Source organism: Colletotrichum navitas (assembly GCF_030913465.1).
Source record: "Colletotrichum navitas strain CBS 125086 chromosome Unknown LY79scaffold_23, whole genome shotgun sequence".
NCBI classification, from domain to species: Eukaryota; Fungi; Ascomycota; class Sordariomycetes; order Glomerellales; family Glomerellaceae; genus Colletotrichum; species Colletotrichum navitas.
The window spans coordinates 47589-60173 of NW_026850569.1; the positions used below are offsets into that span (position 1 = coordinate 47589).

General features: G+C 43.7%; 3 protein-coding genes across 3 annotated transcripts; 2 read left to right on the forward strand and 1 right to left on the reverse strand.

The window, feature by feature from the left end:
• Nucleotides 1–2021: 2021 nt before the first annotated feature.
• Nucleotides 2022–4105, forward strand: LY79DRAFT_550839 (triose-phosphate transporter). Its single transcript, XM_060557591.1, has 5 exons — nucleotides 2022–2586; nucleotides 2638–2705; nucleotides 2754–2759; nucleotides 2825–3456; nucleotides 3512–4105. The coding sequence occupies exons 1-5, from the start codon at nucleotides 2513–2515 to the stop codon at nucleotides 3713–3715; spliced, it is 984 nt and encodes a 327-aa protein (XP_060415023.1). The 5' UTR covers nucleotides 2022–2512; the 3' UTR covers nucleotides 3716–4105.
• Nucleotides 4106–5398: 1293 nt separating this feature from the next.
• Nucleotides 5399–6153, reverse strand: LY79DRAFT_578992 (Cupredoxin; the record flags this gene model as incomplete). The annotated part of the gene is made up of 2 exons (XM_060559991.1): nucleotides 5399–5687; nucleotides 5786–6153. 2 exons carry the CDS (start codon nucleotides 6151–6153, stop codon nucleotides 5399–5401), a joined length of 657 nt encoding a protein of 218 aa, XP_060415024.1.
• A 2163-nt stretch (nucleotides 6154–8316) lies between these two features.
• LY79DRAFT_170730 (uncharacterized protein) lies at nucleotides 8317–8681 on the forward strand. The gene has a single exon (XM_060551212.1). The coding sequence runs from the start codon at nucleotides 8417–8419 to the stop codon at nucleotides 8645–8647; it is 231 nt and encodes a 76-aa protein (XP_060415025.1). The 5' UTR covers nucleotides 8317–8416; the 3' UTR covers nucleotides 8648–8681.
• Nucleotides 8682–12585: the final 3904 nt, after the last annotated feature.

Consider the following 12585-nt stretch of genomic DNA (forward strand, 5'->3'; position numbering starts at 1 on the left):
GGGGGTTCGTTTCCACTTCAACAACCTCTAGACCTTGTGTTTGCGAGCAGGCAATTAGCCCGGGAACAGCAGACACCATCGTCATTGGTATCACAAGCAGCGTCATCCATTTTGCAAGCCACAATTTTCTGCCGATCCGGTTGATTTTCTGTAGGTATTTCTACAATTCAGCATCGGGAACACTTTTGCCAATCAATCACGGCCACATTCAATACTCCGATCATGTAGGAGTGGTCTTATATCAAAAATCACGACCACTCGTTGTACTCCGATCATGTACACTGTCGCACTAATCTCGCAAGCCCGCTTGAGCTAGGCTGACTATGCGTTCCGCGCATGACAACGGGTGTAATATTTTAAGTCTATCTAGGGCACGCCACTTATTCACAATATCTGATCACTGAGCCACTTCACGAACTTCGAGCCCTGCCCACCTTGTTCATTTCCGAGTAGGACGAGAGCCGTAGCACTCGTTCCAACTTCAAGGACTTTTTTAGTGCGCAGAAGACTTGAGGGGGGTGGCTCGTGATGAAATGATTGCATCTCTAAAAGAAAAAGAAAAAAAGGCTATTAACGCACAGAACTTTTCGCAGCTCGGTCTTCTCTTTAAGCCTCGAAAATAACATCCTCAAGGCACAGTCGATTTCACTCCTGGTTGATATTATTCCTAATTTCTTTTGACGTATTAGAGCTTGGAGTGGTTGGTGAAAGTCCTGCTGGACTGAATGATGACAAAATAGTTGATTTCAGAAGCCATCCGGCTGAGGCTGGCTGATTACAAGCGGAAATGGTTGCAATAGTCGACGGCATTATCAGGAGTAAGAACCTCGTTTCTATCTTCTCAGGCCTATAAACTATCCCCGAGTACGAATGCCTGAGTTTTCCCATGTTGAAGAACCTCCTGGTTGGAACCGGGGCCTCAGATCATCTACAGTATCTAGATGAAGTGCACAGGGGCGGTTATTGCTAGAAGCCTGATATGATCCCTCGTGATCGTTTGTTTCATGACTGTAGCAAAGGTCAGGCGCCTGAGATGACGAGGCCTCGGCCACGCAAGGTTTTGTGAGAAATCAGTGCAAAAAGAAAGAGAGACGGCTCTCTTGGGAGACGCGAAGCGATGGAGGGACGATCAGAACATAAAACCCCTTTATATGGCTGAATTTCTGCCTCACTATATGCGCCAGCATTCATCTGGTATGGGCTGCGCAAGACCACGTACGTCACTAGCTTGAATCAGTCTTGGACATTCAATGGTTGGATCACGCATTCAGCTTTCTCGCCTTCATCAAGCAGCCATTGTTCAGAGAGCTAAAATCAGTGACTAAACTAAACGGCTATTGTCAGCACCTGACCTGGGCTATCTTTCCATTCCCTAACGTATCGTTATGGCGCGGGGGCGCAGTCTGAAAGGACGTTTGGCTGTGTCTGGCTATTGATGGGCCCATTAGCTGATGAAGCCAAAGCCGTCAGGTTCTGAAAGCATCTTATGTGCTCAGAGCGGTGCGGGAGGACGATCTCCATGGTACCAAGGTCACTCCCTTTTCTTTGGGGTACTAGTTTCAGACTGATTGCGGTTTAGAACTTTAGGATTCTCAAGCTGAATTGATAGTGGCAGGTCTAGCCAAGTGGCCAATCGATTCCGGACATTCATTCCAACGTCTGCTCACTAGTGAGATTAGTCTCGGAGCACTCCGTAGCAGAAGTACGTAATATCATCGACTACTGGCCCCGCATAAACTCAGACGAGACAGTCTTTGCTTGTGGCTGCTTTTCGCCCATGGTTAGGCATGTCTGAGAATTGGTTGCGTTTGGCAATGCAAGGGGCGGGGCGGATTATGAGAATCTCGAGTTTGATTCTGGCCACTCTTTGGTCAGCTGGCAAAACTTTGTTGTTGTTGTGTGCCGTCGCATTATATCGCTCTGCAGCGATAGAAGTAAGGTAATACAACTTCACTCGATTGGATAAATTGTGATACTGGGACAGACACTGTTGATACTGTAACGGGCTAAGCAAGTGCCCCTCCAAATCTAGTTGACTCCATTCCTATGGGCAAAAGTATAATGCTTCTAACAAGAAAACTTTCCCTCCGTTGTTCTCCCCGCCTCTTTTGTTCATCCCTGCGACCCCTGCATCCCTTGGTCTAACATTGGTTTGTTGCACTGTCGTGGTTCTCTTTCACCTATCGATTCCCAAATCATGATTTCCTCTCCCTGTGACCACAGCCATGGCAAACCTTATGCCACGAGACATGTGTCTCTAATGTTTCCCCTTGCCATTCTCAAGGACGTTCCAGCAAGATTTGGGCCGCTCTTGCACTGAGATCGTTGCTGGCAGTGTGTTCGATATAACTCCTCCAACAATGATACTCCCACGGTTTCGAACCCTCTACTTGCCGCCAACCGCCTCCCGCTTTTCCGACGACACCCGACCTCCCTCTTTTCAATATATTTTCATTCGCAATATTCTTGTACCAACTTATGAGTCATCACAACTTTCAGTAGAAACACAGCGATGAGCTTGCTGCCGACAAAGGAAGGTCCAGTCGGACCCGTACATACATCCACTCACCCTGCTTTCTATATCGCGTACGTGCCGCTCAGTCGCAACTAAATCTTGGCATTGTTAACCATTCGCAGGAACTGGATCTTCTTTTCCAACCTTACAATCTTGTTTAACAAATGGTTCCTAGATACGGCAGGCTTCAGTATGAAATCCAATCTTGCGGCTCATGTTTCTGACTAACATCTCGCAGAATATCGTATGTTAACTCAACGTGACATCGCCACAAAAAGACCACACGCCAGTCACTAACAAAAACTACAGCCGTTATCCTAACATGCTGGCATCTTGTATTCTCGACGTTGGCGACCCAAGTATTGGCACGGACCACCCCTCTCCTTAACGGCCGCCACAAGGTTCGGATGACCAACCGCATCTACCTTCGGGCCGTCGTCCCCATTGGATTGTTGTATTCCTGTTCACTTGTGTGTTCCAACCTAGTGTATTTGTACCTGTCAGTCTCCTTCATACAGATGCTCAAGGCTGCGGCTCCCGTCGCCGTTCTCCTCACCAGCTGGATCTGGGGCGTCGTCACCCCCTCCATGAAAACGTTTTACAATATTCTGCTTATAGTCGCTGGCGTCGGAATTGCTTCTTTCGGAGAGATCGAGTTTTCTTGGGTTGGCTTCGTCTTCCAGATGGCTGGCATCGTTTTTGAGGCAGTACGGCTGGTGATGATCCAGGTCCTGCTGAAAGGCGACGAGGACGCACAACAAATGGACCCTCTCGTTAGTCTATACTATTACGCCCCAGTTTGTGCCGTCATGAATCTGTTTGTCGCATGGGCAAGCGAGTTCAAGACCTTTCAAATGCAGGATCTTTACAGAACAGGTTTCCCCATGCTGCTGCTCAATGCCGCCGGCGCCTTCATGCTCAATGTCTCGAGCGTCTTTCTGGTAAGAGCTCCCAACTCCTCAGCGGAACAATTGTCCATTAATTAAGATGAAACAGATCGGCAAAACATCTGGCCTCGTCATGACGCTTACCGGCATCCTCAAGAACATATTGCTCATTTTAGCCTCGATCATTATCTGGCATACGAGCATAACATTTATGCAATTTGTTGGCTACAGCGTTGCCTTGTTTGGTCTCGTTATCTATTCAATTGGCTGGGATCAACTTAGGGCTCTAGGTATTAGTAGGAAACTGATATGAGATACTGTTCTTCAAGCAGAAGAGACACTGGTACTACCGCATTTCAGCTCCATACTGAAAGTAATCAAGTCAATGTTAGACGTGTATGCTTATTCAACTCACAGGCTTGACCATTTAGCAACATGTTGAAACTGTAGAACTTATAACCACTAGTTCAACCAAGCACATCGGTATTATTTTTAGTCTCGTCAATTATTATATGAGTCTTTGGATATATTCCAATCACAATTTCTAGATATATCAGTCAATCTGAACAACTAGGGATCTTTCCTTTCAACCTTGGGCCCAGAGCTTACAGCATTCACAAACCCAACTGACCGGTTAACATATCCAAACGATCTAGTAAGTCTGATGACACAATCCACGGCTAGCCACGGTTTCCAGCATGTCGAAAAGTATGGTAGAAGACCGGCAATAACAGCAACCCGTACCGTCTCTGGTACGTCTTGGCCACTGATGCGAATGGAAAGATTGTACAATCCTAGGCTTGGGGGGCATTCCGAAACAGGGTAAAGGTCGAGAGGCGCATCTTCCATTTTCCCATCTCGCCCTCGCATTCGTGCACGCGAAACTGTTGGAGTGCCTCGCGCCATTGCTGAACAATTTACAAAGATTGGAATGATTTCGCCTATTGAGTTGAGATGCATGTGCAAGGCGGTGTCTCTTAGGGTCGCACAAGTACACAATAATACAACAGCAAAGTAGAAAAGCACAGTGCAATTATGATAATTAATCCTCAACACAACAGAAGGCTTCTGAATAGAAACGCAGCAGTATTAGAGACCCCGAGGTCCAAACCGCCAAGTACCAGCTTTTGGAGATGGCTTCTTCAGCTTATATAAACAGTGCTTTCGAGATTGTCGATGTAATTGTCTTGCCATCCATCATATACCTCTACAGATTGAAACCTCTCGAGTTTGGAGATGAATATGTGCAGCGGGAGGGCAGACGCTGAGTGAACAGTGCGAGGCCTGAGGGACAGGGATGATTGAGTGTCGACGAGTAGACCACGATTTAAGCCACCATCCGTAAGACGATGTCTATTCAAAAAGGGCAACGCCTGGTGAACATGGCTGTTGTATTACAAAAGGTATAGAAATGCTGATCCGTCTTGTCCATGAATTCTTTCGTGTCCCCTACACTCCCCTCGTCCTGTGGCCGCCCAGGTGTGGGGAGTCCGGTTCTTAAGGGCATATCCACGCCCTACTCGTCACTCGCGTACGGATAAAACGTGAATTTTTGAGAATGTCAACAATGCTGTCCCGTCAAAGCAGATGACACAAGGCTCTTTATCAGTCACAACGCGTGGGAACATTTCGGCGTCTATCAAATCGGATCGATTATGATGTAAATTCCAAAAACATGCGGTAGGGTACTATGTATAAGTAAGAAGTGTTTTCCCGTCGCAGCCCTCCCCACTCAGTGGGAATGGGCGAGCTCCGGGCTTCGGGTCAAGCAGCCAAAAACAGCGCCGTCCCGTTTGAAACCCCCTCGTCTCCCCCTCGTCTCCCCCTCATTTTGTTTCAAATGAGGTTCCCGCCCCTCGGGGATGATGCGATGCGTATAGGTATTAAACAGTTGGTCCATCGCCCTCATGTAATAGTCCAAGACACGCCAACCCTCTCGTTTTTTTTTGTCCCCCTTCATGAGAATGATACAAAAGCCGCGGGAAGCGTGGACTTCTTAGACGAGGAGCCCGCCGACGAGGCCGGCGGCGGCCATACCCAGGCTGAGCAGGCCCCACCGCACGTCGCCGCGGGCCTCGATGCCGGCGCTGGGCATGCCGGAGCCGGAGGCGGCGGGGGCGCCGGAGGAGCCGCTGGGGGAAGCGGAGCCGGAGCCGCCAGACTTGGGGGCGTCGGCGGCGGAGGCGGGGCCCATCATGCCACCACTGGTGGAGCTGGGAGCAACGTTTTCCTTGGCTTCGGCAGCGGCCTTGGCATACATCTCTACGGTCTTCTTGCCGCCGGCACTGCGTTTCGCGCGTTAGTACAATTGCGTCGATCAGAGCCCCCCCCTGGGAGGTGAGAGACAGCGAGAGAGAGAGAGAGAGAGAGAGGGAACACGTACGGAGCGTTAATGACGCCGACCATGCCGCTCTGGCAGTGCTTGCCGGTGGCGCAGTAGAACCACTTGGGGCTCTTGTCCTTGATCTCGAGGGTCCAAGCCATGGCGCCGACGCCCGAGGTGACGGGGACGGGCCCGCTGAAGAAGCCGGTCGTGGTGCCGTTGGACAAGGGCGTGCAGGGGGTATCGAAGGCGGACTGGGCGACCGAGTGCGCCTTGGGGTAGAACTGGAACTCGACCAAGTCGCCGACGGCGGCCTTGATGTCGTTGGGCGAGAAGGTGAGGCCTCCATCGCCGACCTTGACGACGTGGGTGGCGCCCATGACGGCGGCGGCGGGGAGGACAGCGGCGAGGACGGTTGAGGCGTGCATCTTGACTTGTTTTCTTTTTGGAATTGTACTGTTTTTTTTTTATATGTTTAAAAAATAAAGCAGGTTGATTAATAGGGGGTTCTTAGCGCCGGGCTGTAGGAGAGAAGTGAAGACTATTGGGGGGGTTTTTTTTTTGTTTGGTTTGATGGAAGAACAAGACCAGGCTGTTAACGGCGAGGGCATCTCCGTCTTCTTATACACGTCAAAATGTCTTCCCTCTGTCGGGATGACCCAGTATCGCAGAAAACAAAAGCAGCGCTTCCAAAACGGACCCTTCCCCTTGGAACATGCCCAAGTCTTGCGCGCGCGCCCTTCCCTTCACTCACCCACCCCCTCCCAGGCAACGTTTGAACCCAAACACGAAAGCCTAGCGGTCCCTCGGACGACTGGCTGTATCGGGCTCCGCCCCTCCTTTCCTCCCCTCTAAAACAAGGGTGCAGCAGACTGGATTCCCCGTTCGGAAGCAGATGGATCCTTGGGCCCGGGTCGCGTCTGTCACCAGTCACCAGTCACCAGACCAGGTAGGCAGAAGCGCCGTACTGCGTAAGAGGGCAGAAACAAAAGGCAATAATACATACATCAACGGCAGTTAACACGCCGGCCCGCGGATGGAACGCCTTCCAGGGTCCCACCCAGTTCCTTGCGACCCGGGCTGGGGTGTCTGACATCCGAGGTGGTGGTGCCTGGATGGCGAACACGCGTGCAGGGCCAAGCACCCTCGGCGCGACGCTGACAGACCCCTGAAGGTGCCATCAGATGTGTGTGCCAGTGCTGCGGTTCGAGGCCAAGCTTTTTCCATATCTGGGCGGGCTGCAGCTGTGATGCGGTGCCGCGATGCCGCGCTGTTGCATCGCTGCACTGCTCTGTACCGTTACGCTGCGGCAGAAACCTGGAACGTATCTAGAATGCCCGATGCGGTATCACGGTGCTCACGGCTGCTCACGGCGGCGGCATACAGTCCAGATGCACTATTAATGGAGGGAACCTGGAGAGGGTTGGACGACGGAAGATGGGACGACGGGCTGAGAAAAGACGACGACGACACGCCATGTCGTTTGACATTGACGCCAAACGTCAAAGTGCCCACCATCGCTTGACCGGGCGAGACCGGATTCCGACGACGGCGACGACGACGACGATGTATGGAGACCAGCTGGAAGAAAAGAGGAAGAAGAAAGAAAAAGAATTTCAACCAATCTGATTGATGAATGAACCCAACACAGCTGGCACCGCCGTGCATTCGCATCTGCATCCACCAAAAGTCTTGTCCCGTCCTTCCCGCCGCCCAATGGTGAGATCGTTTCGTAAATCATGCATCCCCCCCCCCCTACCACCGATGCAAGCGCCGGGAGCTCGAGGATGATGAGGATGAAGATGAGGCGCCTCAACATGCCAGCCTGTCAATCGGTCTGTCAGGCGGACTAAACCCAATGGTTCACCACTTCAGACCGTCCAGCTGCTTCACAAAGGATTTCAGACGTCCCCCCTTTTCGGACGCTTTTCAGTGCCCCATATCCCCCCCCCCGGACTCGCCCGAGGCTTTCGTAAACCCCAGACCCCGTCAGCTCGCGTGTCACTGCTTCAGAACCCCCCAGCTGCTTCAGGTTATTCAGGTTGCTCATGTGCCTGCGCTGAAGAAAGAAAAAGATCCCCCCAGAAATCAATGGCATTGCGCTGCACCCTCTGTAAACAGCATGTCTCTTCCGTGCCGAGTTCCGTGGAACGGATCCCTCTCCCAGTCAATATGTCCCCTTTTGTTATTCCCCAGTTAGCAACACACCAGACCATCGAGCAGTCCGCCATGAGGGGGGACTAAGTGACCACAGAGGGCTTTCGGAAACAATAGCAAAACCCTCGGTACGAGGTTCGTCCCAAACAGAAACAGCCACAGATAGCCTCTCTCTGCCTCTCTCTCTCTGCCTCTCTCTCTCTGCCTCTCTCTCTCTGCCTCTCTCTCTCTGCCTCTCTCTCTCTCTCTCACCCTCGCCCTCACTTTCACTCTTCCAGTCGCTCTCGCACACACATTCAACCCCCCTGCCCTTCTTCCCAGATTCAAGATTGTTGGTGTTTCTTGCTACAGGGTGTGCCCCCAGAATCGGGGGGGGGGGGGGGGGGGGGGGGGCCGCTGGCACCAACCAGCCACTTCCTCTGCGACCGAGGCACCTGTTAGCGCCGCGAAACTCTAAAACGTCTCGAGCTTGAGGTTTGCCGCTCGATCCAGGTTAGACCGCTGTTAGAAGTTGGATATTGCTTCGGGCTATTAATGTGCATATGGGCTGGCCGGCTCGCGTTGCCTGCTTTCACTGTGCCGTCTCAATGCTCCATGCGTCTCTCTCTCTCTCTCTCTCTCTCTCTCTCTCCCCTCTTTTTCCTTTCTTCTCTTCTTCTTAGTCTTTTCAATGTCCTTCGACTCAACGCCTGCCTGCCTATCCTATTGTTGCTCTGTGTGAACGTGTCAATTCCCCCGGGATCTCTTGAGCGCGCAGCTGGGTAAATCCCAAAGAAAGTAGATGCCAAAAATATGGATAAGGTTCTGGTCTGGTCGGCATCCTGCGACGTCTCTAACCCCTTGGACTTTGGTCGGTCCAGGCCAAGCCCCTCCGCATCTTCCGCGCCACTGTCCCCCCTTTGCCTACAGGTTGAGCCGGAGGACGGGACAACTGCTGTCCATTTCCCACGTTGCTAGAAACCCTGGATCTGCCAAGTAAAGACCGCCCCTTTCGGTTCATCACTCGAGAGTCGGTTGAATCGCGTTTTGGCCAGGGTCGGGTTACTGCATATTTACCCCTAACTCAATAGTCCTCCAATTTAGAAGATTGTCCAATCTCTCGCGCGCCCGTCACGCTAATTACAAACCCATGGCCGATGTCCAACGCCAATGCTTCCCGACTTACGGCAGCCTGCAGGGCGCACTGGTCCAAAAGTCAGAACTTGCCTAATTAGGTTGCTAATCAGTACTAGGGCTACTACTAGTGTACAGATAGCAGTAATATTACTTTACAGATAGTAATTTATCTGTATAGTATTTATAAGCCCTATCTATATAAAGATAAAATCTATATAGCTTATATACACTTATATATAGACTTATATACTTATAATATATACTATTTAGTATAAGATAGTATTAAAGTGTCCTAAAAAGGATAGCTTTAACTATTTTATAGTAAAGTTACTTTATAAGTAGCACTTTTGCCTTTTTTATTCTCTTAATTTAACTATCCTCTAAGAACTGCCTATAATTAACTTTACCTTAATTAATAAAAATATCTTTAAACTCCTAAAATCCTTTACTAGTATCTAATTATAACTACCTAAAAACAATATAAACCTAACTAAGTTTATACTATATATCCTAGATATAAAACCTTTAATAAGCTTCTTTATAGTAATTATTAAAGGCTTATAGGAGTATAAAGTAAGTATATAATAGATAAAGAACTAGCTAATTTAGGACCTAACTATCTATATTAATATTAGTCTTTAGGTTACCTTATATTATAAAGTAAATATTAATAGCCTTAGTTTTTATATATACACTTATATATAATGCCTTAAGAAGTTTAACAAGAGGTTATAATTTTTATTAACTATAAAGTATACTTTATATATTAATATAATAAAGTGCTTTATTATAAAGTTTACTTTAGATAAGGCTTTTCTTAGACATAAGTAGAAGGTAATTTTAATTAATATAAAGAACCTATTAGATATTATAGAGTTCTATAGTGCTATATATAAAGCCCTTAATCTTTAAACGTTTCTTTATAAGACTTTACTTTCTAGTAAAAAAGATAGCTTTACTATTACACTTATATTTAAAATATAAATTAAACTGCCTATCTCTAAGCCTTAAGTTTTAAAAAAATAATAATTTAAGTACTACTAGCTAAAGCTACCTACTCTTGTATAGTAAAAAGAAGTCTAGCCTACACTTATATACCTTAGTACTATTTAGACTAAAATAGAACAAAAACTAACACTTAAAGCTCTAGAGGCAAGCTTATAAGTAAAATTATAAAAGTATATATACTTAAAGGTAGAAGATATAGGAAGTAAAGATTAAGAGGTAGCTATATAGGATAGTATTAAGAATAAGGATTAGATAAAGGATATATAGGAGAGTATATAGGTTAAACTAAAGGAGAGTTTACCTTCTAGTTTAGAATAAAGTTAACTACTTTATAAAGATTTACTGTAAATTAATCCTAAGTGTAATAAATTATGTCTTTACTTACTTAACTTTACTACTTTACTTCTCTAATAGAGAAACCTCTAGAGATACCTTTAAGATAATATATATCTCTAAATATTACTATAGAAAGTTATATACCTTAATATAAGGGTACTTTAAACTATAAAACTCTATAATAAGTAAGAAAGTCTCTCTAGAACTAAGAATATCTTTATAGACTTATATTATTTATATAGGTAAATATAGATTAAGATTTATATTATCCTATTTAAGCACTATAAGTATTTCTTGTACTTTTAAGAGATTAACCTTTTATATAAAATTAATTATAGAAGTCTAATTAGGCTAGTAAAAGAGTAACTAGGGCTAGCTATAGACGCTATAAGGCTAATTCTTTTATATATAGATATAATAATTATTCTAGAGGTATATAAAGTTAGAAAAGTCCTTATAAAGGAGTAGTATATAAATAAAAAGTAAGGTAATCTAATTAGAAAAAGAATTTAGAGAAAAAAGTTATAAGGACTATAGTTAATAAAAGAATCCTTATATAAAGTGTAAGTATCTTAGAATATATATATAAATAAGTAAGTATTTACCTTCTATTATATAGATTAGGCCTAATATAATTAATTCTACTAACTTTTAATCTTAATATTATAGATACTTTTACTAAAGACCTAATAATTATAAAAGGTTATAAGAATATCTATATCTAGTTAAGATAGTGTATATTTTATATACTCTTATAAGAGATACTAATGCCCTTTTATAGTAAAGGCTACTTCTATACTATAGTCTAAATAAATAGTAGAGGGTATATACTTTTATTTAAGAATAATAGAGAGGTACTAGGTAAGTATAGATTAGGCAGTATATATAAAGAACCTTATATAAAACTATATAATATACTAGGAGTATATATTAATAGTAGTATATATCTTAAACCTAAACAGAAGTAGCTTATTATAAGTATTAATTAACTAGATAAAGTTAGGCCTTAGTGTAGTCTAACCTTTCTATTAATACTAAAGCTTTTTTAGATATTCCTATATATTTTTAGGAAAAACTTAATAATTAGCTTTATAAAGGACGTCTTAGCTAATAATATAGCTATATTAGCGTATAAAAGTGTAAAAAAACTTATAGCCTAGGTCTTAGACTATATTTACTATACTATCTTCTAATAAAAGGTACTAAACTATATTATAATATATAGCTTAGAGCTATTTAGGTGTTTAGTGTTACTATAGTAAATAGTATCTTTAGATATCTTTAAGGCTATATTATAAGATTTAAAATCCCTCTATATATAAAGTAGTAAGGATATTCTAATTAGAAAAACAGTAGTTAAAAAAGAGCTTAAAAATACATTAGAGTAAAAGAACTAAGAATTATATATAGACTTTATAGTAATAGTTAATTAAAAGTAAGAATTATTTAAAAGTAGTAAAAGAAACTTAAAGTTAATAATTTTTTAATAGGTATATAATAATTACTATATAAGTCTATCTAGAATTTAACTTTTCTTAAATAAGTATAAAATACTATATAAGGTTATATAATAAGTAACTAGTCTAAGGTATTTTAGAGGAAAAAATTTTAAGATATATAGGTCTATATAAAGGTATACAAGGGAAAAATCTTTATATATAGAACTATAAGATTAGGTATCTAAAAACCTAGAAACACAAGGACCTAGGCAGGCTAAAACTAATATACAAGAGTATACAAGGGTGCCTAGGTCTATAAAAAACTAACCTTATCTACTAAACTTTACGCTTTACTATAAAAAACTAGCTAGGTATATACTATATTACCTAAATATATATATTTCTCTAAGACCTATAAACTTCTATATCCTTTTATAAGGGCCTATATCCTTTTATAAACCCCTATATCCTTTGTTATCCTCTTAACTACTACTATAAAAGTATATATAAAAGTGTTAAATTAGCTAGGATATATATAAATATATATAGATTAGGTATAACTATTACTATTACTATTAGACTAGATTAGAAGGTTAATAAGATTATTAGTACTTATATAGAAGTTAGTAAATATATAAATAAAGACTAAGGTTATATAAATATATATAATAGCCTATAGACTTAAGCTTATCTACTATAGAAATAAGTATATTACTAATATAGTATATATACTTAGGCTTAAGCCTATAGATCTATATAAGAAAGTCTATCTTTGCATAGGTAGCCTTAATAGCCTTAGACTTA

Coding starts and splice junctions, on each gene's coding strand:
- LY79DRAFT_550839 (XM_060557591.1), top strand. CDS start 2,513: ATGAGCTTGCTGCCGACAAAGGAAGGTCCAGTCGGACCCGTACATACA. Junction 2,587..2,637: donor CACCCTGCTTTCTATATCGC/GTACGTGCCGCT, acceptor AACCATTCGCAG/GAACTGGATCTTCTTTTCCA. Junction 3,457..3,511: donor ATGTCTCGAGCGTCTTTCTG/GTAAGAGCTCCC, acceptor AAGATGAAACAG/ATCGGCAAAACATCTGGCCT.
- LY79DRAFT_170730 (XM_060551212.1), top strand. CDS start 8,417: ATGTGCATATGGGCTGGCCGGCTCGCGTTGCCTGCTTTCACTGTGCCG.